The 27906-nt window shown below is 39.3% G+C and overlaps 1 protein-coding gene across 2 annotated transcripts; it reads right to left on the bottom strand.

Moving 5' to 3' along the window:
• Window positions 1-27906, bottom strand: LOC108242694 (bcl-2-like protein 11). Of its 2 annotated transcripts, XM_017427706.3 has the most exons (4): window positions 27367-27906; window positions 24986-25398; window positions 19323-19444; window positions 1-4921 (listed from the first exon to the last, which is right to left on the bottom strand). In XM_017427706.3, exons 1-4 carry the CDS (start codon window positions 27381-27383, stop codon window positions 4757-4759), a joined length of 717 nt encoding a protein of 238 aa, XP_017283195.1. In that variant the 5' UTR covers window positions 27384-27906; the 3' UTR covers window positions 1-4756. The 2 variants fall into 2 exon arrangements, with proteins under 2 accessions (XP_017283195.1, XP_017283186.1); XM_017427697.3 differs by lacking the exon at window positions 27367-27906 and having other exon boundaries at window positions 24986-26234.

The following is a 27906-nucleotide window of genomic DNA, read 5'->3' as shown; positions in this document are numbered from 1 at the left end:
TCTGGGTCATCAGGAGTTGTTCCTTTTTTTTTTTTTTTTTTAACTTTCTACACAAACATGTTTTTTAAAAAAAGCATTTCCATAAAGCATTTTCAGCAAAAGCACATCACACTGCACTGCCTTTCGGTCCCACAAGCTGCAAAGTGTTTTGTCTATTTAACAGTTCCCATGAAATAGCATTTTCATTTTCCTGCATGCCAACCAGCAATAATTTACTAAAAAGGTTCTTGCTTTCAACTGATCCCAAAGCCAAAACAAACGGAGATTGACAGATTAATTTGCAAATAAAAAAAACAAATAAACAAAAAAAAAACCTATATGTCACACAATTGTCTCTGTGGACCAACGCCTTCAGAGAGGCGAAGAATACACACATTGCTAGGTTTCCATATCAGTTTCAGAAAGCAGTAAATCATCTTTCGGTTTCCTCCCTGCCATGCTCGCCTCTCGCACTCCAGCTGTAATACAGTACTTCGAAAATGAGGTTGTAGGTTTCATGTGGCACAATATCAGAAATCGACATGCAGTCACAGCTCTCTCAGTGTCACAGCGAAGGGGAAAGCAAAGCGGCAAAAACGTGGCGCAAACGAAGGGAAGACGCGTCTCTGTGCGTGAGAAAAAGCGTAACAAATCTGGAAAGTTACAAGTTACTGGATACACTTCTCCAGCAGGAGTGGACATGAAGAAAAGATGTACAACTAGAAACAGAAATTATTGAATGTTCTACAGCATGGTTAAAATTAAAGTCCTACTGAACAATACCACTAGGCTTTTGTGGTTACTTTGCATTTCTTTATGAGTATTTTCTATTTGTTTGCGGTGTACATTTAGAAACCCATTTAATAAACACAGATATCACATTCTGACTGTGAAGGGGGAGGGGTTAGCCTACATTTGGGTATTACTGAGCCTTAGATGATTTCAATTCCAAATTTGTTCATGATGGTTCACAGACCAAACATTTATATATGACACTTAACCCATTAATATCTTAGTCAAATTGTTTTCTGGTGCTTTATGTTTATTTAACAAGAACAAAACAAACATATTTAATCCAGTCGGGTCATTGCAACCAACCAATAAACTTGGTTTGATTTTGTGATTACTGAAGGCAAATCGGATCGCTCCACTTGAAGCCTGCAGACAGGCACTGAATACAAGAGTCCAACTGTTTGGTCTGGGTTCATTTGCATCCAAAGAATATTTATTGTTTCAGAAGTTTTGACTGGTTCATGAACTGCTTGGAACACTTGGTTACAAAAGCTCAATGAAGTGGATTTTCTCTCTTTTTTAAAAAGAGATGAAGTACTTAAAGCTCTTCTCTTCTACAACCTACAAAATTACATTTAAAAACACTTATGAAGGAAACATGACTAATAGCGTTATATTGACACTTTTCAACCCCTTCTGACAACAAGATTATTTAGTCACTGAGTCATGTATCTCAGTACGTGTATGAATATGTCCAAATGAACACATCTATGAGTTACATCAATGATTTCTGTGAACTTAACAAGGCTGAGCTTAGATACCTTTGGCAACATTATAAACGGCATTCTTTGAAAAAAAAAATTTTTTTTTGAGTGAACAGGCGCTTCAAACTGAGAGACTGAAAACAAAGCTTAGCTACTTAACGCAGAAAGCAATGCAATGTTTTTCCTCTAGGACAGGATTTGTTTTTATGCCTCATTTGTGTCGCACAGTCAGGGTGTTGCACAGACATCTGTGCAGGTAGACTTGATTTTGTGGGGATTCTGATTGCTCATGCCATAAACATCAAAAGTGAAAGCTTATGCCAAGATGTGCCTGCGTGCCAGCTTCCTGAGCACTTTCCACCCGCCGACTGCACCCAAACCGACAAGCAGCCATGGCTGGCAGGAGCGAAGTGTAAGTGTAAGAAAGTAGCCAATAGAAAACTTTGAGACATTGTACCTGTGAAGTTAAAAAAAGTGGATATAGAGCCAAAAATCACAGCTCGGCTGGTCATTGAATGGCATAAGTGGGATTTTTGTCTGATAAGGGGATGCTTAGATGAAAACAAAAATTTATGAAAGCAAAGCTTCAAACTGTAATGCTTTGAAAGAGACCACAATCAAAAATGAGTCATTTTCAGTCAGATTTTAGCTCTTGATTTTTGCTTTCTAACTGTGAAAACACAAAAACAAACAAAATATGTGAATGAAATGAGTTTTATAGGGAAGTTATCCACATTAGGATACAGAACAGAAGAGCTGGCAGAGAGCAGAATGAAGATGCAACAGATTGATCGTGTTAATATGTGAACTGATATGTGAGGTTTTCTACCAACATTCAACAATAATGAAGGAAAATAACTAAATAATTTTAGGGCTGTAAAATTAATTCCAAAATTTTCCAATAATGAACCATGAACATGCACAACTCTGACATTTGATACAATTTCTCCACTTCCAATGAACTGTAGTTTAAAGTTTAATATCTACAAGGGCTGTTTGTATTGTAATTTTCTGCCATTGCCCTGATTCATTTTGAATCTAGTCTGAGTGGTAACATGCCTTTTAGAAATGATAAGGAAAACCTTTGTGACAAAACAAAAACGATAACCTGCTTCTGTTGGCTGTTTTAATGACAATGAAACTGACGTTTAATTGAGCCTGAAAACTTCAAAGAAGAATGAACCCTCATCTTAACATTTTTGACTCGTATTCATCACGACTGATTGTTTTCCAGAAAGCGTGTTTAATGACCTGGCTGGCACGAGCGGCCTTGGCTTCGTCTGGATCACTGTTATAAACGGAAAGTTGCAAACCAGCCAAAATTTGCCGATTACTCACACTCTGGCTGCTAATGGTAAAACCAGAAACTGGAAGACAGTACAGTTTGATCTATTGTTTAACAGAGTAACAAATACAAAATAATAATAATAAAATACAGTAGTAACTAATTTCAAGGACTGTTGGGATTTCATTGCTGAAGTTGTTCTTTAACCTTTTACTGCTTATTAGGCAGTGAAGTAACAGTTAATCAGACTGTAATTTTGCGTTAACCAGTGGAGGAATGAGCTCCTGTGCAAAATTAATTTTGCTTTTTGTTTTATTTTAATCCTTGAGTTGTACAACATAGGAAAAGGAGAAACTATTTACACTTTTATTTAACATTTTTTCCAGTTTTTCTACATATAAAAGTTCATGATTAAACAAAGCTAAAACTCTGTAAAGTGACATCTAAAAGGCTGATAATAACTTTAGATAATAACTTTAGATTGAACCGCATGTTATTACTGACTGCTGTTTTCCATATTTTCACAACACAGATGGAGGAGAAAATACTGTGTGATGTTTCAAGACAGAAAAAAAACAAGTCTATACGACATGCTTTTAAAAAAATTGGCAAGAAAAGAGCCACCTACCCTAAGTACCTTTGCAGAATTAATTCAAATAACGTCAAATTTTAATGACATGGCTCCCACAAAAATGGCTTTATCTATAATAATAGATGTTTTGCAACGCATTTTTTAAAATCCTGCTGCACTTAAACCTGTTATCCAAACGCAAACTGCATTTTTGATGATGAAAATTGAGATCAGTAAAATTTGCTTCCTAAAGATTATTAAAAACTTTGATTTTAGTGCACCTGTTGTTAAAGAAAACAACAGGGTTTTATAGAGACAACAATGGTGCAGCTCCACTAATTACTGTGTGTATTGAGGTTTGGCTAGAAACCACAGCAACAATGTGGTTCTTTCTGTATGCCCAGCTTTGGATGGATCTTGTTGCTAATAGACTTTGCTTGGAAAAAAAAGAGCTACAGTGTTTAAGCAGAATGACTAAATATGTTTCAAATGTTTGGGATGTTCAATATTATGGCCACCACTGTCATCTGGCATCATTGTCTAGATTAAGTTGTTTTATTTATTTATTTTTTTGCAAATAGTAAAAAAGTCTAAAAACATGCAGCGTAGTGTAGTGAAGCCAAACAGTATAAGTGCTGATTTCCCACTCAACATTTGAGATATCATTGCAGTGGATCACCTGTACCTATAGATTTCTAAGCAATAGCCACGTTTGTTTCAAAAAGGAATCAAGGAGCTGCTATACAATTCATTCCTTCTAGTTAAAAATGCTGGTGTTATGATTTTGTGTTTTTTGGATGTATGCTTAGGAAGACATACTTTGTTCAAAGAAAATGTCAAACCAAACGGCACAAAAGTTTCGGATCGATGCGTGACAATCAATGGTTAATGATGAAAAGACATCATCCAGTTGGTTCCCATACAGTTCATGAGTGAGTTACATGCTGGACTCGAGCGTGACAATTTCAGCTGCAATCTGAAAGCATCTGCTGCGTAAGACAAAGACAAAATTTTGCAGAACATGTACTTTAACAACCCTGGGCCCAAGAAGTTGTTTGCCCAGAAAGTGTATAATCACTGTACAATTAAAAAAAAGCCTTATAATAAGCCAAATAAAAGTAAAAAAAACTGTACAAGGCACGTTTGATTTTCCACAGGCGTAATTTTGCAGTTGCAATTTTAGGTGAAACGAATGCCTCTGCTTTTAAAAAAGAGGAGTGCAAAATCTTGCCTCTTTGGTCGATTGATGGAGGCTCAAAAGCCCTTAAGGAAAAACAGTGGTGCAAAAAACAAAACATCCAACCATTTTAGAGTTCCTTCCTAAAAGTAAAAGAGCAGAAGAGGAGGAAGGAACTGACCAAACAAAACAGAAAGAATCACAAGATTTGTTTTTCAAATTGCTACGTCTGCTGGGTTTTGGAAAGGCTAAACCTGAGAATTATTCTGGCTGTTTGTGCAGCCTTGTAAGTACATGAGCCGTCCAATCAGGAGGAGCAGGAGGCTCACGCAGAGCATGGCGACAGGCTCCTGGTGGATGTGTGGCAGGAGGTTCAGAGGAACGATGTTTCGTCTGGGTCGGCCTGCCATCCTCTGGAAAAGAAAGAACACAGACAAGAGAAGGTGTCAAAATAGTAATAATGACAAAAAAACGTCACACAGTATCCAAATAAGTTCCACTAAGATACATAGTTTAATCTGTTTTTTATTCAGCTAAGCTAATGTGCTACTTTGGCTAAACTTTTACATTCAGCTTTAAAACATGAACTTATTTTTGAACATTAGTAAGAAGAAGGGACCTCCAACATACCCCCTCCTGCAGCTTTTGTTAATGCATATGATTTATTTGTTAAAAGTCGGCCATAATCTATCAAACCCTCCAGGTTCATATAAATAATTTGCATTAGTCTACTCATAATAATTTTTGTTTTCATCACAAAATGTTCTGAGCGGGCCATCATATACATCAAATATTCATGTAAACACTTTTGGCTTGATTGATGTTTGCAAATTAAAGGGACATGCATGATGTATGTTTACATCCACAGGAAGCAGGTAAGTATAGATCTCAACATCCTGCCACAACTCTCTATTTACTTTTTACTCTCTCCACCTCCAGCTGCCAGCACGTTTTAATCCACATGCACATTTCTCGATTTTATTTGAGTATTCCATTTTTATGGATGAAGTCAGGCTGAATATTTCTAATTAGATTTTTATTCTGTTCTGTACACCAATTGACTTTCTGTCATACTGTCATTTCACAGACTTTTCTTAGGAAATGTGCATATTCACATATAAATCTATTGTTTGTCTGCAAAGGGTACTGAAGAAAATATATATCAAAAGATAAAAACAAGTATCACTGGGACACCTTCTAAACACTCTCTCAATCACAATAACATAGTTAAGCTACCAGTTCTGCTACTTCCCCGAACGTACATTAGACCTGACGGCTACGGTATGACGTGATTTTCTGCCACTGCTGCTTGTGGCATTTTAAATTAATTACCACACTCAGCACCATGAATCCTTGTGCAAAAAATGAGGTCAGAGTCCACATGTCAAACACTCTGAAACACTAAAGTAACAAATTATTCCCCTTCATGTCAGCTGGCTGTAGCTAAAATATAGCAGTAATGTGAAACCAGACACAACCCATAGGTCATGCTTTATTTGCTCTGGTAGAGACCAGTTGAGTCAATCGAGTTTATTATAACGACGGGTGGGTGTGATATATTTAAGTGAAAAGTGCAACTGAAACCCATTGCTTGGAGCCACATGATGTGTTTCGTTGCTCTAACCTGTTAAACCTCTTTCTGATTACCTTCTAAAGGCATTTAGCCTGCAGTGTTTGGAAAGGGAAAATGAAATAAAGGTCCAAACACATTCATATTTTTGTATTTATTTGGCAGTGCCAGGCAAAGAATCTTCTTCTTCTTCTTTTGGCTGTTCCTTATTTCAAGGGTCGCCACAGCATGCAAACTTGCACAAAAGATTTGGCAATTGTTTTACATCGAACGCCCTTCCTGCCACAATCTGGGCTTGATCCTGTAGCCTCGGGATTACAAGACCACAGCACTGACCACCAGGCAACCGCAGCCCCCTAGGCAAAGAATATGGGGATTTAATGTTCTTCTGTTATTAAAACTGAGAAAGAGCTTTCTGTCAAAGGTTTCTGTCAGGATCAAGTGCATCAAACATCATACCTATAGAAGTATGTTAGTTGCAGCATTACTGACTGCTTGCTTTTATTTACAGTAGTTACAGGAAGAAAAGAGAATTCTGGTATTAGATTAAAAATATATATATATTTTTAATGATGTAGTACACCTCATGTATACATTCACTGAACAAAATTTGTTGCAAAGATGCAAGAGCAGAACAGCCCTCACATCTGACATCTCATTCATATTCAAAGATAAACACAAGTTTGATTATTGGAAATGGGGAAATACCACTCTGTAGATACAATTAGGGGTTTTTAATAAAACAAACAAAAAGTAAACCAACCTAATCTCGTGTTACTAAAGATAAACATAAGAATGTCATCAAACAAAACCCCGCTAAATATCTTCAACTGTTCACTTGGGGAGTTGAATCGTGTCCATCAGGTGAAGTATCTGTCTAAAATGTTTACAGGTTAAGTGAAGGTCAGTTAATTACTCCATAATTACATAAACCATTCATTTTCTTTACCAGAATCCAGAGTGCCAGGAGAAACTTCATACATGCATGGGGAGAACATGCAAACTCCAAACACTTGATTATTTCTGAAACATGGGACTGCTTCAGTCCGGTTCTTCTGTCGACACATTTCCTATTAAGTGTCTTTTCAGACTGATTCCAAGGCTAAAAAGAGACTATCTCTGGAGTCTTACCTCCACATTATCAATCTTAACCAAAGTTTTAAAGCCCAGGAAATCAATCAGATTCCAAAGTGAACTGCTTCAATGCAGTCAGCGTCACATTCATAAAATACTTGTTTAAACAGTCAAAGTGTGACCACTGAAAGTAACCTGCAGTAGTTTTGTCTGGGACCGTAAAAGTGTCTTCACAATGTGCATTTCAGCTGTTTTCCTGCCTTTCCTTTCCTCCTACAGCCTCCCCACAGTCTAGGTTTTGACTGAAGCAGGTGTTTTCCTTTCCGCTCTCTACCCCTGCAGTCGACAGCTCTGTGACTTGGCCTCAGTCCATCACTCTAGCCGTCAGATTCCCCATGTTTTGTTTTGTTTGTTTTGTTTTGTTTTGTTTTATCTGCATAAAAAAAGAAGGGACATTTCTACTGGAAAAATACACACATAGAAGATTTGTCATAAAAACATGAAGAATACAAGTTCAAAGTAATTTTTTTTTTGTTTGCCTCTGAACTTTCTTTAGAAAAAAAAAAAAGCTCTTAGAATTTTTTTTATTTTCTTTTTATTCATGAACTTATGGCCAAATTAAAAAAACAGTTTGCAAAGAATGATAGTAGGGAGCATCTTTCTCTCAGATGTGAGTGCTTTACACTCACATCATTACTCCTCTGATAAATGAAAGCTTTTGCTTCTGCTTTTGCTGCAGCTGAACACTATAAGAACAAATAAGATCAAGAATTTCACAAGAGCTGAGATTTCTTTCCCCCCTTTCATTTGGCATTCAGCCCACTTGGTGCAGCCAGGCCGGAAGGACTGTACAATACTCTCCAGACAGTGACTGGCTCAGAGTAAGTCGCCTGCCCCGGGGCGAGACCTCGCTCTGAAAAACAGGATCTTTATGGATGAGAAGTAAGAGAGGCATATCAAAGCTGTGCGGTTTGATTCAAAAAGTGAGCCAAAAACCACTGAAAGGCCTAATGCCAGGGGAGGAAACAGGTGAGGGGAAGACTATTTAACCCGGTAATGAGCTGCAGGCTGCTTCTAATTTGGATTCTCACTGTGACCAAGTTAAACAAACAGGTCACAGATGACCGAAAACCTGCCAAAATATTCAAATAAAGAGGACACAACTCTGATCGTTTCCCACAGACAGTTTACTAGGCATGATGGAGATGGGTGACAAATTGGAGAAAAGATCCGAACCCCATCCCACCACAGAATGAGGGGATTTTAGTCTGAGGGGCATTTTCTTGGAATAATTTAGGTCTATTTGTTCCACTGACTCGAAAAGTCACTAAAAATCAGTCAATGCAGCTGTTCTGAGTAATTATCTATAGCTAAATATTTCTGTGTATCATGTCCAGGATGAAAGTGCTCCCATCTGCAGAGCAACAATGGCCACTGAAAAGTTTGATAAATTTTAAAATCTGGAGCCTTATATATGCGATGGCCTTTGCAGTCATCAGATCTTAGTCAGACTGAACATCTGTTAAATTATTTGGCCGGCATCATCAAAAAATAAATAAACTGAGGGAAACATCTTGTAGGAATTAGTGTTCAGGGTTCACAAAAGCTCCTCTGGCAACTTAACAGACTGGTTGTGAAAGACGTCTGAGGTAGAAGAGGCAGACAGAGGTACAGTTACAGTACACTGATGATGCAAACAAGCTCAAAGTTAGATGTAATTTCAGGATGATTTGAATGAGCCTCCAAATCGCATCCTGACACCTTCCGTGTTAATCAAGATCCTCGTGTAACTGAGCTAAGTGATCTGGGAAAGGTAAAAAAGTAAAAATTGTATGCAAATGTCCTCTGAAAAGATAAACAGCAGCAGTCGATCAAACTTGTAACTCCCAGAAACTGAGTACGTCCAATTTGACTGCATTTCTTTTAAATAACATTAAATATGTTGAAATATAAGCACAGATCTTGTCACAACAAGACAGAACCAATATAAATCTGGAATATAATATCAGAATTATAAAGCATGTGGCTGTATTTTATGTCAATGCAGGAACAGATAGGACTGAGAACGTTGCAAACAATATTGATAGCTGTTCAAAACATATATCACTGCCTGTTCAGTAATCATAATTTGTGTCCAGTACAATATATTTTGACCCCATATATGTTTGAAACCAAATGGATTTTATGTTTTGAACAGTGCCCTGAGATGACTATTGTTGTGAATTGGTGCTGTATAATACACTAAATGGAAGTTATCTCTGTCTTTATTTGTTTTTTACCAAAGTTTTACATACCACACCAATTTTTTTTTTCAATTACTACATTAGATGTAATATTTATTACATTTTAACATTTTTAGGGGGGTTAGTCCCAAAAAAGGCATCTGACTCTCTGAGCAGATTTATTACTATTCTAATATTTTAAAAAAGTATTCTTAGACCATCTGCTAATCAGCTCTTGTTGTTTATAGCAAAACAGCAGGGCAAACCTGAAGGTAGCTGTTTTCAACATCTGTGCATCAATGGAGATTTTAAAAAATTAATTTCAAGACACAATTTTCCATTTCTGAAGTTCAAGCAGTGTTACTTCTGCTCAACATCACTATAATAACTTTCTCCCCGTCTGAGGCAACGCAGATTTGCAAGCGTGGATGAAGACTGGAAGCACATCTGGAAAAGTACTTAATTCTGACACGGCATGTGATACTTCTCCTTCTTTATGGTTATATTTTCTCTGGTATCATGGCCTTATGAACTTTCAAACTTAAGTCAACATTTAAAGGAACAACGTGGAAGGAAACGATCAACCACGGAAAGAGACTCAGTCCTGTTAACACTAATTTCACTGCAACTAAAACTGAGTTTGTTGTGCTTGGCAGTAAAGTGAAGAGCAAATGCTTTGCATGTTCTTTCTTTTCCACAGCCTGAACATATAGCACCCTTGAAAAGCAACATACTCGTCAGTGTAAAAGCTCAAGTGAATGTTGACCTGAAAAACACCTTTTGTAAAAGTAAAAAAAACTTTCAACTGCATGCAAGAATTTATTTAGTCCTTTTTAGTCTTTTGATGCGCATAAATGCTTAATTGTCACATAAACACAGATAATGTAAATATTAAAGCTAATTTGTTTGCAGAAGTGTTGATCATATTGTCATAAAGATTATATCTCACCTGAAAGCTGCTGGAAAAGACAGACTTAAGGTTTGTGGGTTTTAACTTGGCAGAGTTTTGGCGCTCTTTCTTCACCTCACCAACCTCTCTGATAATTTCACTGTCATTTAACAGATTACTGAAACTTTGTTTCACTATTACACATTACACACACACTTGTTTGATGATAATTCCTGGTTTAAAAAAACAGCTAAGTGTTTTATAACTTTATGCATATTTCAAGAACATTCTGAGGTCTGTAATGTTCTGACTCTAAACACAAAACACTAAAAGCAGCTAATAAATTGTCAATAAAAAAGTGTAATAGACCATATGGTATGTTTGAAACTATTACCAACAAGTTGTACTTTAATGTTTCTAATTTGTTTTTACAATGTGAATCCTATTACCCTTTTGATAACAGCATGTTCACAGGCTCAGTTTCTTTTGTTTATGGATTTTCAGAGGATTAGTCAGATAATTTGAAAAACATTTGTTTGTTTTTCTGCAGAATGCTACTGGAAAAGCTGAAGCCAGAGAAGTATTAGAGCCAGATTAGGTACAAGAGAGAAAACGATGCCCCAGCACCTCCAAAAGTCACAAATCTATATGTTTTAATCATCTTTAGTTATCCAGATGCAAACAGTGATGTCAGGAGATCTGTGAATACTAATCATCATTTAAGGATAACAACAGGGCCTGTGAGTTATCTTGATGAATGGTCGTATTGCACAGTCAGGATGAGGGGTTTGATTTTCACTGCAACTAGAAACAGATGTACTCCTCAGCTGAAGAACTGCAGGCTGAAGGTTGGATATGAATGAAGCCAAAACCTGCTGCACTGAAAATTCTTGCCTCCCGACCGTATTCCTCGGGGGATTATGGAAAAGTCATGCACACACTGTCACATTAAGGCACCAATTTCTGTTTCCTTATTTTAATTTTACCCAAATAACCCTTTCCATCATTTGAGATTTGAAAACCTGCTACCACAAATCCTTTCTCAGCTGTACTCTGTGAGTAACTCTTTATGTACACACAACCACATGCATCTACTTCATGTGCATTACATGAAGTATTTTACAGAGACACAAGCATGCATCTAATTGTGTGATGCAATAGAGGAAGAAATAAACATGCAAAACAGAGCAGAGTAACCATGAAACAGGAGATAATGTCATTGAATGCAGCTTCGGTAGAGCTACAGCACAGAGTTTGAATTGACTTCCTTGTAACTTGTGTCAAAATAAACAATGGCATCCACCAATCTGTCTGCTGTGACGTGAACATCTTAATCGTGGCTTATTCTTGGTTTAAATTGTACTGGACACAGCATTTCTTCAAGGTGTCACAGCATGGACAAACATTCTTATCCAGTTAGTTTTTCTAAGGTGTCCACCAAGGCTCTGTGCTGGAAGAGCACAGAGCCTCCTCTCTGGTCATCTGCCTGCGGAGTCACGGGTAATATCATGCAAACCTGTGCCGCAAACGTTTGCCTAATGCGTGTAAATTATCCACAGTAATAACTTCTTTTAGTAACAATGGCTGCAGGAATGAAATCCAAGCATCTAATGCTTGCCTACAGGGTCAGCACCCTGATATCTGGTCTAAGTAAGACAGACTAATGCTTCCTCTCAACCATTGTGTTCCTCTCTGGAACTTTCTCCAGTACTGCTATCCTAATGCACAAAAGACAGTCAAGATGCAAGATACTTTTCATTTGTGGTTCCAAAGTGATTGAACAAGCTATCAATCACAATCAGCGTAGAAGTGTCCCAGTCTACAGTACCTTTAAAAATCTCTTCAGGGTCTGTCTTACAGGAGCACCATCATTTATTACACTCCTAACACCCTAACTCCCTGAAGATATTACTTTGTTGCCCTTGGGTTCCATTTCCACTTGTTATTTTTCAGTATTAATACAGAATTTAAATGAATTTAGAACCTAACGTGTGTTTGAGAGGTTTTTAAAGTTCTACAGCTTTAGAGAAAAATGTTGGCTAAATGACTAAATATAAGTATTGATGTTTTGCTGAAACTAAATCTTGAAAAAAATAACAAAGATCTTACGTGCAAAGAATTCTGGGTTTCTCATTTTGCTTTCTTGCTCTTCTTCTTGTCTTGCTCTTTTTTTTACAGTGGAAACATTGAGTCAGCCAAAAGCCTCATGTGATTTTATTTGGTTACCACAGCTTACTATGCTGCCTCTCAAAAATAGCTCTCAAAACAAGGCTACACTTACAAGCACACACACACCACATGAACTGACCCTGGCTTTGTTATACTACATCTCTGTCTTCCTCACTCTGTTTTATTTTTTTTTTTCTTTCTAAGTGCCACTATACAAACTCCACACATTTTTTTTTTGACTAGAAAAAGATTCAAACACAATTTAACGTATATGAAGTTGAAACCCTGTGGTGGACCTCAGACCTGTCCAGGGTGTACCCCGCCTCTCACAGTGAAGGCTGGAGATAGGCACCAGCTCCCCCCACGACCCGGAAAGGAAAAAACAGGTGAAAAAATGAATGGATGGATGGGAAGAGGGTTGAAACCAGATGTTTACATGAAACCCAGATGATGATGTCATGGCTTTGGAAGTTTTGGATAGGTTAGTTGACAACATTTAAGTTAATATGAGGCACACATGCGGACACATTTTAAGGTACACCTCAAACACACTGCTTCTTTGTGTGACAGCCTTGAAAAATCAAAAGAAATCAAGAAAGATATCAGAAAGAGAACCGTCAACCTCCACAACTCTGGGTATGATTTCTATGTGCCTGAAGGTGCCATGTTTATGTGCTCAAACAATGATACGCAAGTATAAACACCACGGGAATGCCCTGCTATCATAATGCTCAGGAAGGAGACGGGTTCTGCGAGCCGAAGAAGAATGTGTTTTGGTGCCAAATGTGCGTATTACCCCAAAACAAAAACAAAAGATGCTGGCTGAAGCTGGTCAGACAGCGTCATTATCCACAGTCAAACAAATCCTGTACCAAGATGAGCGAAAGAGACACTCATTGTGGAAAAAAGCCATTACTCTAAAAGCAACATAAAAAAAAGGCAGATTACAGTTTGCAACTGCACACAGAGACAAAGACCACAATTTCTGGAGACATGACCTGAGGTCTGATGAAACTAAGATTAAACTGTTTTGGCCATAATGACCATTGTTACATTTGGAGGAAAAAGTAGAACTTTCCCTTATACGCCATCTGAGATTACTTGAATTGCTGTCTACTGCAGGTAAGATGCTGACTGCTCATAAATACTCTACACAGACCCTTAAAAAAATATTTCAGTTTATTTTGCAACAGTAACTAAAAGTCTGAATATTAATGCAAACAAGCATTCAACAGAACAACAACAGACTCTAAACTGGCACTGAAATCCTAAGTCAAATGCAAACCCCACTGTTGTACAGGTTAACAATGAGAGTTAAGTATACAGTCTTGCTTCTGCTTTCTTTTTTACCACAGTTACACAGACACACACAAGCAGCCAACCAGTGACACCCTACTGGTCTACTATATTCCTCAGAGTTATTTCTGTCTTTGGGACAAAAGGTTTTATGTCTTACTGACAGATGACAGATTGTGCGTTGATGGTTGTGTGAGTGTGCTTGTGTGTGCTTGGTCAGGATAATTAGACCTTGCGCTTTGCTCCCTGAGAGTTTCTTAACCACGGGGTTGAGGCATAATTAAACTACACTGTCACAGACACTAAGCTGACACACCGCACACAAATGGGCACGTTCACCGAACTGAGCGCATTTACAGATGTTTGAAAACAAACACGGACAAAGAAAAAAAAAAAGAATCATGAACTTGTGTAAATGTTTAACAGAGGGAGCAATACAGAGGGATTCAGAAATAAATGAGGGCATAGGAACAAGTACAACTCTGAGAGAAAGTACTGATGAAAGAAAAAAAAAACAACTTGACTCAATAAATCAGGTTTTCTCATCAAAAGTGAGTATTTTAGTTGCTTTTCAAGCATTTTTACTTATTCTCTAGCATTAGAATGCCATAAAAACTGAAACACCTGTGTATCTGAGTTAAAATAGCTAGATAATGTGAGTTACAGCTCACAAAAGAAAGAAGTGTTGCAACTCAGCCCTGGATTTCAGCCAATAAAGCTGAACTAAGCTCTTCTGTTAACAGCACAGGAATACTGACAGCTAACTGTTCAACAGTGAATCAACAGAGGATGAAGGTAGTGAAATATTCCTGTGAGTCATTCTCAGGCCTGATAACAACTTCACGCATTAAACAATATCTTTAATGGTGAGTTATTATCCTTGTAAAACAACGGCTTTAGGCCTGTTTCAATATTTTACGTAGGAGTAAAAGTACTCATTTGATTTTTCTATAACTTTCCATTCCTTCTTTGCACCTTACAGAACAGTGAGGCTCAAAAGGATGCAGTAGTTCAGGTTTTTTTTTTTTAAATTGGGTTGTAGGCAGTACTTCTGAGCTGTCAGCGTCTTACCTGCAGTAGACAGCTGTCAGAGTATTATCAGTTCAGAGAACAGATGGGCAAGTTTTCATGGAGGAGTCAAGCCTTAAAAAAACCCAGTTAGGAAACCAGTTTCCTCTATTTGAACAAATCAAACTCCAAAGTTTTATAGCGGTTCATGTGGACATTACGTTGTAGATTTTAACACCACAGTAAAATCTGTTTTGTAACTTGTGTGTCAAATAAAATGTGTTGCAACAGACAGTGGACGAGGTTCCAATATGGATACTCCACGTTGTTATTTTCTCTGGAAATATTTGTCTGAAGAAACAGTGATGCTGTGTAAAAGTTTACAATAAAGCATTCAGTTGAACCTTGATGACATTTTCCTGCTTGAAATGGTAGATATTTCTTCTTATATGGGCCTTCTTCTGATTAGATTACTCCTGTCAAAACGTTTGTAAGAGGTGCAGGAAGGAAGCTATCACAGACCCAAAAGATGATTCAGATATCTCACTTCTTTATTTCTCCCAAACTCTCAAACACAGACTTCATCAGGATGGTACGTGAAATTCCAATGAATCACCAAGGTTTTTCAGGGTGCATCATCAGGGAACCAGGACTGAAGTAAAGTTTGTCATGTTTAAATGTTTACTTGGAAATGCAAAACACTACCTGTTCCATTATGAGAAGAGCTGTAGAGTGTTGTAATTAGGCTTTCTTGGCACTGTGAGTTTTACTAATATTCTTTTAAACGTGTGTTGCAGAAACCATTGCTTTATATTAAATTAAATTTTAAAAAACATCAAAAAGATTAAGTAATAATTGACACAGATGAAGTACTTCAGGTGAAGCTCCACAACATGTTTGAAGGATCATACATAACTTAATTTGGTCAGTCTGAAATGGAGTCAGAGATGATTCATGTATCTCGGTGGGCCCAGTTGATGATTTCAGCTATGCGAGTCGGTGACAACGAAAGTAACGCTTCAAATGACTGAGTCAACATAGGAAATTTGCACATAAACTCCTATGATACAAGAGAAAACCTTCTGGATTTCCGTAAAACTGAGAAACCTCATGAATCACACCATCAGTGAGGACTTGGGCTGATAGCCTTAGCTAATTGCTTGGTGATAAGGGAAACCATTATGGTTTGGCAATGTAGCGTTCATGTAGTTCACAATTTACTCACAGCAAGAGACCAAGTCCTTGCTTTTCATCATGCTAAAAGAACAAATATTCAACTTCACAGTCAAGAGAAGAGGTTGGTTCAGATCCTTTGATAACAGATGTTGCTATGAATGATGAAATTAAACCAAATGTTCTAGTGTGTGTTTATTTTAGCAGCAAAGACATTTAAAAGAAATGTCTCCTTATACCAGTGATTAATCATAAAAACATAAAATGACTTGCAGCTGCGGTTTTGACATTGTGTGTAACCATGCATGTGGCATGTCTACAGTGTGACACCTGGTCAGAAAAGAAGGAACAAGTCTCCATGTTCCTCTTTTCAATGCCTCTTCTCTGTTCTAAAGCAAGAACAAACACACACACACGCACGCATTCTGGATCATTCTGAAACCAAGTTCAAAGAAGGACTGCCCTGACTTTTTCCATGTGTGACTAGGTGATGATTCACAGCTCCGGCCCTTATCGTTTTCACATTCATCCACCCTCCTGCCTCTCTGTTCACCGACCACTGGACTTACAGCAGCAGGGTTGTTGTACATGACTCTTATCACGTACTGAGTTCTAGCTCAGGAAATCTTTCACATATGGAGCAAATCAAATTCTTCCTGAAGTGCTGAGTCATTACACTCATACATTAAAATCCTGCGGGTGGAGGGTGGGGGTCTCTTGTATTTAGCTAATTGTGTTCTTTGTTATTTTGTGTGATATTATACCAGTGCTGTTTAGTTTCTAAATAAACGCATAATGTGCTTATTGTCAGTAAGGTGTAAGCATAGCACAAGTGCAGAGCAGCGTTCCTACTTGTGCTGATTGGCTTCAGCGTTCATGTCCCAGATTCACTCAGACATGACTGTGAAAGTGAAAGGGCCTCATCGAGCATTATCAACTATTTATGCGAAATTGAAGAATAAATCAAATGGAGGTACAGGTGTCGGTGGAAGAGAGCAGTGCTAATCTTAGTTTTCCTTTTTTGCGGGAGTGAAATCTGCACTCCTGGGAAGAAACAACAAGATGATTAATTGCACCAGCTACCAAAAAGAGAGATGAAGAATGTTCACAAGGGGTGATTATATATATTATATTAAGAATAAAACTAAATGAGATGAAAAGAAGACTTTGGATTCTGCCCTTAAAATGAACTAACTGGTATCCCAGAGGCTGAAAAAGTCTCTGGACGTACCCACCTGGAATTTCAACATGTAATCTTTGACCCCCTGTACGAGTACTCAGAGAACATGATTGCATGCATATATGGATTTGTTTGCAGGTAGATTTAAAGTCATAAAAGCTTTTCAATGACAAATGTAAACATAAGAATAGTTTGGTCATTCCTGAAATGAGCAGGTCTCAATGTTGCATGTTCCATAGAGCTGCGTAGCCAAAAAAAAAAAGAGTACAGGAGTAAGCACGACTGCTGCATGGTGTTGAGTTTGTTAAGAGTTAGTTACATAAGACAGCACAAAGCTGGCATTGAGAATTACAGTATTTATGAATGCTGGTATCTAATATTTGTTGTATAAACGATGAACATAGACCTCAAATGTTATTAATGTAAGGAAATAGTCACAATGATTTTAAATTCTCAAAGTTCTTTTGGTATTAAAGACTATTTGAAAACCCCAATTTGAAGAGATACAGGGTTTGTTTGGTTTCTTGACTGAAGGATGCTGTTGTTTCAATAAAATGCAAAAGCAGGTCGACAAAAGGAGTTACCTTGCTTTCTATTTGCACCTCATCAAATGTGCATCTCATTGCATCAGAAATGAGATGCACGTTTCTGACGCATCACACTGCTGATATGCTGATTTGAAGCTTTATTATACCTGTTAATCTTTTGAAGCATTTGAAGCTCCTCACAAGGACATAAAAGCCCTGTCATGCATTTTCTTGACTCTTTATTTTTCAACCCACTTTCCTGGTGAGATTAAAGTGAATTTGAATGAGCTCAGACTTTCCTCCCTCCTCCCCGATCCAGTCCATCCTTTGATAGTAAATAAAACTGCGATGATGCAACATGCCGAAATGTTGCCAAGCAAACAGAAAGCCAAAAGGAAATTCATCATACTGCAGCAACACAACTTTATAATTGCACAATTAGGAGGTTTTTTGTACTTGAATTGACAAGGCAAGCATGTCAAGGAATTGTTAAGCTAATGCGACTGTAATTTCACGTCGTTGTCAGAAACAGAAGCTGGGGTAAGTCATCCGTCATTGGCAACAGTCTGTTTACAGGGGAAAAAGGAGTGTTAAATTTAGAAGAATAAAGTCTCATGCTAGCGAAGATTGGTAAAACACCACGGAGGTAATATGGCACTGAACTGAAGGTGAGGTGTGTAGTTTGCTTTCAGCATCCGCCAACGCCTTGCTCCCTATCTTTGTCTGCCAGCCAGGAAATAAGCTGCTTAACAGCTGCTGCTCAGGCTGAGCAAATAAGCTGTGATTTGAAAGTGTGAGAAGTCAATGAACGTCTTTGGGTTTAACCACATTTAAACACCCAATTTGCGCTACTGGTTTTTTTGCTTTAGTGTCTTTCCTATTGCCAGAAACCAGTTGAACGTTTTGCAGAGGAAATGACATCTCTTCCCTCTCCACCAATGAGCTTTTATAGCCCACCGCTGGAGCCGAAGCAACGATAATCTTTTTGCCCGTATTTGTGTGTGCGTGCGTTTGTTTGTCTGCACATTAGCAAAATATCTCAGAGCCACATTTTTAATGAAAGTCTCCAAAAGTAATCAAGCGACACCCATTTACAAGTGATTAACGTTTACAATCAACCACATCCAAGATGGCCACCACAGTTAAATGGCCTTATCAAACACTAAAATGGCTGTAGCCCAGCCACTTATACAGATACTGAGCTAAAATTTTAATGTGGTACTTACTCTGAATGCTAATACTTCACAAGATCTCACATGACCTTGTGCATATAGTCATGTATATGGTTTGCCCATAATGGCTACAACTCAGTTCTCTCTCCTAATGAGATGATTTCAGTTTAAATTTTTGGCAGGTATGCATTTTTTGAAGGAATGCAAGGCCTTTAATTTGCTGTTGTTGTTTAAAAAAATTTTTTTTATCTTCAGCCATTTCTGATTCATTTTGATTTTCTGCAGCTTCAGTCTTTTTGGTTGGGTAATTTTTAAGTCATACTTTTGTTTTCTCATCCCAAAACTCCAAAAAAAAAAAAAAAAAAAGGACCAGTATAGTCACAGATGCCTTTACATCATCCAACATGACAAGTTAGAAGCATTTCCATATGTAACCAATACATTCAGTTTACAATCACTTTACATTCAAAAGTTCAAATGAACAAATACGGGTGATTATAATATTTTTATTAGAAACTGTTTGTGATCACTGACCCTTAAAAGTAAAAGCCTATTGTACTCATCCCCAATGGTCCGGAGATGACGTCCGAATGACTCTGCCTCCATGTCCCCTGCTGCGTTTCGTGCCTGCGTGCCAGAGGGGTTGGGAGAGCTTCCTGCAACAGAAAGTAAAAAACATTTGTCAATATGATCACGTAGGTGTGTGTGTGTATACAACACATAGTGGGTCCAAACCCTTGACAAAGGACAAATCTCAGCACTGGATATGCGTCATTATGTGTAATACTTCACTAGTTAGATTTTAGGTGTTTTTTTTGTTTGTTTTTTGACACCACATGACACTGATAACACAATCAGCAGACCTACAGATAGTATCTCACTGGGCTGCATTTTTGCATTTGACTTTTGGGACCCAGTTGGGAAATACAAAATTGTGAGTAAATACACAAATTTTCACTTGAAATCCCAATGAATGGCACATTTTCAGGAACTCCTGACAAAATCTGGGCCGAAACTTGTCTGGAGGTGAAATACAATTTGACAAAAAACTGTGACTCAGGCAAGACTTGAACTTCATAATCTTTGGACTTTGAGTCTTCATACAAACAGTGAAGCCATGTGACAGAGGAACACTTCAGCTGGAAAACCCCATCATTTTAATTATCTTTTTCATCGACTCTATTGTGATTTGCATGTTAAGTTTTCATATGAACACAAGCAAAGTCACATATATATACTATATAAGCTATAAACAAATGTGGTTTATAAAATATGTCTTTCATAAGATCAGATTGAAAACCTGCTTAGTTTTGACCAATCTGAATTTATTTTAAGACAAAACAAATGTTTGGAATCATAATGAAAACAACAAAGATACATATATGAGTACCAAAGTTTGTCAAATAAATAAATAGAGAATGCAGACTTCTGTTTACCATACCAAATAAATGTGTTTAGTTAATATTTTACAGACAAGATTGGATTTTGTATAAATGAAAGCAATACAGTTCATCCGAGTTACAGCTGTAGATACATCTCACTAGTACCATGACACACATGTCTTCTAGCTGGCCGAGTGTTATGTGCGAATGTGTGTTTTTGTGGTTAATCTGCTAGAATTTCAGTCTGAACTACAGTATGACTATGAAAGGCTCTGACCTCTTACCGATCTCCACTTATGACTCACTTGCGCCATTCTGAAACCCAGACTTAATATTTCTGACATCCTCCAATATCAAAAAGACAACTTCAGCGATCCATCCATCAGACTGACGCCTGCTCGGTCGACATGGTCAAACTGAAACAATCCACGACCCATTTCTAAATGCTCTGTGTGTGCTGTGTTCAACACATTAGAGAAGTTCAACACTGTTGCACAGATTTCCTATGAATAATTTGTGCGGCAGGATGCGTCGCAAACAACCGTAGTTATACAATCGTGTTTGTACAATTTTCTATCTAAATACTTAATTTTGAAAGCATCTGCAAGCAGTTTTTACAGTTTGTGTGTTTGTCTTGAGTTTGTACAATGAAAGCCTCAGGCAAAATCTACTTTTGTGCACTCAGTGATGAGGTTTTGTTATAATGAAGATCACCAGAATTTCACTTTGAAACTCAAGAAAGCTGACTACTTGTGTGCTTTCTTCCTGCTGCAGGAGGAGGAAGTGTTGTCACGCTGCGGGTCAACAACAAGAAGATAAACTGATCCTCCTCCGGGAGCTCTACCTGACATACGACACACAAACAGGGAAAAAGCACGACATGATGCACCTAGTATCTGCTGTTATCTGCTAAACAGTTTTAAAGATGAAGCAGATTTCCTAAGATGCAAAGTCTGCGTCTTACAAAAGGACTGCAGACCTATTTTGACTGCTTTAACGTACACACTTAATGAATGACCCGCACACACTCTTTTGATGGCTATCTCGTCTGTCTCCACGCTGAAAGGGAATAAAAGAAAACACAAGGCAATCAGTGAAGCCAAACACTGCTATTATTATAAAAGGCAGAAGAATACAGGCAGAGATTACAAGTTGCTGATACTTCTGAAAGTTAGTTTTCAAACTGTATATTACTACTTTACATATAAAAACAAACAACAAGACAAGACAAGACAAATAGCACAAATAGATTAGCAGCTTTGGCTAGGGTGATGACAACACAGACAGACAGTTAAAGTCAAATATAACAACTTATTTTTAAATAGTGTATTTTTGCATGAAACAGAAACATCAGCATCAATAGTGTGCATCACTTGCTCTCTATATTAGTTGTTTTTGCAATATTTGAGCCTCCTGGCTCAGTTTTGTTCGCTACTAAGCAACAGGATGAACAACTTCAGCTGACAGCATCACAATTAAAAGCTTTAGTCGACTTTTTTTCTTGAAGACTGGGTGAAAGTAAACAAGTTCGCTGGAAAACTATTTTAAGTGGTTATTGCTGGAGGTGACAGGCGTGCTTTCCTCTGGTTTTGTACTGAGCTAAGCGGCAGATATAAAAACAGGATCAAAACTGTGAGAGCTGATAAAACTCTTGACACTCTGGAGGCTCCGTGAGCAGAAAGGCCGACGTTTAGGTTCTGAATCCACTGAGATGTGACTGTTTCTGTTTGTAAAGTCGTCTGTTTGTCAAGAAGATTGCCAGAAAAGATTAATCTGTTCATCCATTTTCTACAAACATATCTGTAGGCAGGTTACTTGAGCTCTGGAACATCACAAATCTGTCACATTATGTTCCTTTCATAACTCCCTGTTATCACATTTGTTAGATAACAAAGCTTACTCTAAAAGTGCCATACAGCTATGTAAATGACTCAAGTGAATTTTAAATGTGTTAACATCTATAATAGTGTTAGGATTATGGGTCTATGCAGAAAAAACTTCGATAGATTCATTAGTGAAGCCGTGATTGCTGCCCACTAACAGCTGACTGCACGTGGCGTAGGTGCTTATTTCCATAACAACGAGGAAGTGACAACCGACCACAAGTTGTCATTCGGAACACGATACAAGGACCGTTTTGTCCTGTGGCATGTTTTGGCAACAATACTCAACATTAAAATTATATTGTCAGCCTTCAGGGACAGTTACGTCACAAAGAAATCTCAATCCGACATCACGTAGACTTTGTATTGGTCCTGGGTTTGTGGCTGTCTGGGTAAAATCCACACAGTGTCCACTCAGAGCAATTTAGGCATTTGTGGTTTCCCAGGCATCACTTCCAGGTAATGCCCTGAACACTTTAAACACATTTGACAAAAAGCTTAAGATGACAAGGTGGTACGAAAGAGGTTAAATTATTTAAACTTCCTGGCACATGTCAGCTGACTCTTTTTTTTTTTTGTCTCGACAGGCAGCTGAGTTGATTTCATCTTAAAATTCTTTCGTCTAGTCAGACTGGTGTCTTTTATTGTTAAACTAAATTGTTTCAATACGTCCGGTAATTGCTAAGAGAAGACACAGATTGCTGATAATTTGATTTTAGTCAGACAGCTTACATGTTTAAATATCCGTGTTGTAAAACTGCAGGCACTAATTCCCTTGATCATGTTGCACAACATGCCACAGGGTGATGAGTGTATCTCAACCCCCCTGCTTCCTGGACATGTCTCTCTACATGCCAGAGCAGCAAGGGTGTCATTAACCTCGGAGCCCATGGGTGGAGGGGCTGAAAAGAAAGCAAGCAGCAGCGGTGTGTGCGCAGGCAAGAAGTAGTCATGTTATACAGTCAGATAGAAGGTTTGGCAGCTTAAACTGACTATCCAAATTTGTAGGCTAAGCTTGATAGGCTGTGTGAAGCGTGAGATCACGTGTGAAGCAGCAAAGCAGACTGAAGCTAGCTCGCCAGCAGCTAGCTTGATTCATTTTGATGCCTACCATTCAAAGTGTGCTAATTCACATGTAATGATGTACAAAAAGTGGTAGCATTAAGCAGTAGCACTGCAGTTCCAGCCTGGAGCACTTCCAGAAATAGTATATTTCTGTCCAAAAAAAAAAAAAAAAAGTAATTCAAAAAGTGATCTACTACAGGTAAGATATTGATCGTTTAATACATTTTCACAGAATCTCACCTCAAAACATCTGAACTATCACTTTTATTTTTGTTCACTCATACAAATTCTCACAAAGACGTATAAATTATCTGACACCCAACTGGTGCTGAGTTAATAAAGAAACAATTTATGTGTGTATCATCACACATGCCTGGGTGAGGTCTGTGGCTTCAGGCAGAAGTCGCGATCCCTCCCTCTGTTTCTCAAAGCCTGACTCAGAAAACAATCTGTGATGATCCAACAATCGAACAAACACTAAGGCTGTAGTCACACCTGACAGTCCGACGGACTCGGTTCGATTGGGGACCAAAATTGCAACCTTTGCTCCATTTTCAGCTGCTGCGGTTCGCATTCACACGGCAGTCGGTCAACTGAGCCAAACCCTTTGAGCAACCCGTCCCCCCCCTCCTCGCCTGTGGTGGCGCTGCACCAAGAACTACTGAAGGAAACGACACAAAAACCTCTGAAGAAGACTGAGCATAACTTCCTTCTTCTGGAAAAGGGAACAAAAATGGAGAGGTGTCAAATTTGAGCAGTTTTAGGATTTCTGTTTAGGATTTCTTCGCTCCACGTCTGACTTTGAGCCATTTCTCCGGCAAGTGGTAGAAAAGCATGTTTGTTTTGGTTCTTTTTACCCAGAAGGCCCTGTGCTGTAGTCCGCTTCCTGCTTTTGGAGCAGTCTCTGGTCCGCTTGCATTCACAGATGCATTCGAACCACGCCAGAGTTCAACCCAACAGAGACCTAGGTTTTTAGTCGGACACGAGTTTGCTTTTTTTGGTCCGCATCAGAGTTCGATTGCGCGTTCACACCTCCCCAAACTCCCCAGACTTTGTAGGCAAACGAACTAGAGTGCGATTAAAGCGGACTAAACTAGGCTAGTGTGAATGCACCCTAAGAAATGCACGAAATACTCAAGATCTCACAGTAAACAACATCAAACCACATATAATTCAAGCACACTAAATGTCTTTACTTTTTTTTTTAACATTTTGTGTAAACAAGTTTTATTTGACAACAGGCTTGAGCGTTCATACAGGTTTGGTAACATTTTACTAAGGACTGTAGACATTACGCAATAATTTACAGTGGAATGAAAACATGGGCATCACCATTGGTAGCACCGAAGAGACGGTTTTATCTGTTAACACGAATAGGATAGATTTCTTTTAGAGGCCCTACAGGTCAAGCTGAACAGAATAACATGATGAAAGCATGAGTCTGCCTTACTAATCTGAAAAAAAGCTAATAATTCAGTGACAAAAGCAGTCACTCTTTATCTAAAGGAAGAGAAGTGGTGAAAACAGCCCGTCTTGGTTTATCTATTTTACTATCATTGTTAAAACTCATCAGTACTCACTCTGAATGTGATGAGGAAACCATCAACAGGGGACTACTGGTGATGATTGATCAAAAGCAGGAATGGATGTTTGATGGGTCATGTGTCAGAGGTTTTATTTGATCACTTTTAGAGGCAGCTACTGCAAAGATGGCGTGTCTTTATCAATATGATTTCATTTCTTGGTATATATGTGTTACTTTTGCCCGTGTTTCTTATTTGGAGAATCCACCGTGTGTGATCGCCCGCAGATCAGCTGTGTTGTTTGCAGAGAGAGAGAGAGAGAGAGAGAGAGTGCCTGTGCTCACCGTGCAGCCGGTGCGTCCCCGGTCCTCCTCCCTGCTCCACAGCCATTCGCTGCAGGGCGTGGTTCATCACCTGGCCGGTGGGGCTGGGCGTCTGCGTGGCTTTCTCCGCCGTCACTGGCTTCGGCGAGAGCGGAGAGCTCGGCAGCGAGTCGCCCTCGAAAGAGAAGTAGCCGCTGGACGAGCGCCGGGGGAAGCGAAATATCGACCTGCTCCGAAACACGTCTAAGCCAGCGGGGGGGTTGGAGGAGCAGGCCGGCGACTCGGGCTCTCCTCCCGCGGCGCTCGGCGCTCTGCCGCGGACCGGACGGGTCGCGTGCGCCGAGCCTCGAGCGGCGCCGGCGGACGGTGGAGCTCCTCCGCTGCTGCCCTCTGTTGCCTTTACTTCGGTCGAGCCATCGCGCAGATTTGGCGGTCTGTTGGATGAACAGAGCGGCACCGTCAGGGTGGACTGCCATCTGCGCGAACCGCCCGCAGCCCCTCGTTTCTGCGGCATCTGGAGCTGCGCGGCGCTCAACAACACCTTTATTCTGCAGCTGGAGAACGTTACCAGCGCAAAGCTACAATATTAAAGCTGACTCATTCAGCCACACACCCTCTGTGCATTTTTGTACCTATTCTGAATTTTATTTCAGCTAATAGGCCCCTGGGAGCTGACCCCATCAAAAGCGCAGAGAGTGTCTTAATGTGTTCCTGAATACAGGCTGTGGACCAGGGGTTTCCTGTCCAAAATGACTTCTCCATTGTTTGTCAGAAATTGCTGATTATGGCGAGTCTTTGTTTAATTTTACGAGGGAGAAATTTCAAATCCCACATGAAGGGAGCAGCTGAGGTGGGTAACTTTAACTGCGTCACAGGGCAAGCAGACTGGGAGAAATTTGTTCCAAGAAACAAATTATGAAAGTTATTAAGGATTATCTCTGCCAGTGGACTTTCAGTCCAATTAATGAAGTTACATTAAGCGTCTAAGTACTTTCATTCAAAAACAATAGTCTCGACATGACACGAATAGTTTAAAAACTTCTTGAAAATACAGTTTTGCAGCCGCTCTTCCTGTTTGCCACGATTACGCTGCATATTTACAGCTGCAAAGATCCATTTGTCTGTCAGGACATTCTGACCCTATGAAGAAGTGAGTTCACGCAGTCATGTGGGCACGTCTTGGCGGACACCTGAATCCCTGCCTTTTTACGCACGTTTGCGCACGGAGAAACGGCGCCGACACGGTTGCTCTTCAGCTGTATGAAAAATGAGTTGGCTCTTTATTTTTGTCCAAAGGATTCCGGCGAGGATGACAGTTGTCAGGAGGGGAGGAGGGGGGGAATTAAGACTTGTGGCTTTGCCATGAACACAGTCACAGAAAAAAAGCAAGCAGGTTGATACGCGGAAGTTCAAAACCCTCCTGGATTATGCCGTGCTGTTGGCGTATATGTATATGCGTCTCTCTCACTCTCTCTCTCTTTTTTTTAAACCAAGTGCGTGTGCGCCTCCCACAGGGGAGTGCGCACTTATGCACAAACTTGTGCATTGTTTAAATAGGCAGAGAAAATCTATTACAGACCCATAGTTGCCCATTATCATCCAACTAAACAACAGTAAAGCTAAAAATATACAAGAGGAAATGGGTTGTTGTTTTTTTTTTTTTTTAAAAATGTCATGTCAGTTCTTGAGCTGACTCATAAAAGCCCAGCTGAACTCGGTGACCTCAGTCATTATTATCAGGCAAATTGGAAGCACGGAGAGCTGGCTGTTTAGGAATGATCAAATAGTCTATTCTGAAAAAAAAAACACACACACACACACACGCACACGCACCGTTGCGCAATTTGCCGTGCTTTTTTATATATTTATGTAAGTTGCAGAAGACGGCGTGCTCTCTGTTCGGCCAGTAAAACAGCAGTTTTAGTTGGAGACAAAGCGAACAGCATCGGCACCAACAGTTTGCCATGCGGATCTGAGCTTGGGGTGTCAGTAAATAATACCGGCGAAGTCAAGATGACCACAGGAAAATTCACATCCACCACAAAATGACAGGTCCAACAAAGAATCCGAAAAGAGCTGTTGCTTTACGCCCCCGCTGTAAGATGTCTTAATCAAACTGTTTTGTAATGAAAAGTGCAATTTGGCTTTGAGGCGCATTAACAGAAGCACGAGCGCCTCTTGGCAAATTGCAACTTTATGACATGGAGTGCGAATTAAAGTTTAAAACCAGAGTTTTATTGTGCGTAATTTTACTGCTTTTTAAAACCTTTAGGAAAAGACATTGAGCCAGAAGCGCGGCAGATTGCTGCGTGACAGATGAAATGCCGGTGCGCAATATTCCACCCAAAGAGCCGCACGACTGACAGAGTGCGCACTTATCTTCCGCTGCGTCCAAAACTCACCTGGATGGACTACGCATGGCACTGACACGACATCTCCGCGAACTCCGAACTGAATTCAGTCAGGTGGGCTTTCACTTCAAAACAAAAAAAAATGTCTAAATTAAACGGAAGATCCAAATGTGATCCACAGGTCCAAAGTGACCAAAGCAGAGAAGAAGAAGAAAAACAAATCCCCCGAAAAAGAAAAATTACTTCAAATAAAAAATAATAATTCCAGCGTTAGAGAATAATAATAATGGCTCAAAAAATTATGCAGCAGTTGTTCACTAATCCGCCTCGTCCGAGTGGAAATGGTATCAGAGGTAAACAAACTCCAGCCTGCTCTTTGTCTGCTCTAGTTCCTCCTCTTCTCCCTCTCTCAACTACCAGAGAGCATTTGGGTTCGTTCAGTAAGTAGCTCCTCGTCACGACCATCCCCCTATAGGAGAGGCTCCTGCTCGATGTGGGCAGAGCTTGTCTGCCAGCCTGAATGACAGTTCATTACCGCCCCCTGGTGGTCAGACAGGCCCTGTGCGATTCTTCCCTGTGGTAAAAATCAGA

This window comes from Kryptolebias marmoratus, linkage group LG22 (genome assembly GCF_001649575.2).
Source record: "Kryptolebias marmoratus isolate JLee-2015 linkage group LG22, ASM164957v2, whole genome shotgun sequence".
Lineage (NCBI taxonomy): Eukaryota > Metazoa > Chordata > Actinopteri > Cyprinodontiformes > Rivulidae > Kryptolebias > Kryptolebias marmoratus.
The sequence above is the reverse complement of the archived record's forward strand: the minus strand, read 5'-3'. Positions and strand labels throughout refer to the sequence as shown.

What these genes read in the sequence shown, in the direction of transcription:
- LOC108242694 (XM_017427697.3), bottom strand. Translation starts at nt 25,478, where the DNA reads ATGCCGCAGAAACGAGGGGCTGCGGGCGGTTCGCGCAGATGGCAGTCC. An exon ending in GGGGACGCACCGGCTGCACG is followed by an intron (nt 19,445 to 24,985) that starts GTGAGCACAGGC and finishes TTTCTGTTGCAG; the next exon opens with GAAGCTCTCCCAACCCCTCT. An exon ending in ATAGGCTTTTACTTTTAAGG is followed by an intron (nt 4,922 to 19,322) that starts GTCAGTGATCAC and finishes TTTCTTTTCCAG; the next exon opens with AGGATGGCAGGCCGACCCAG.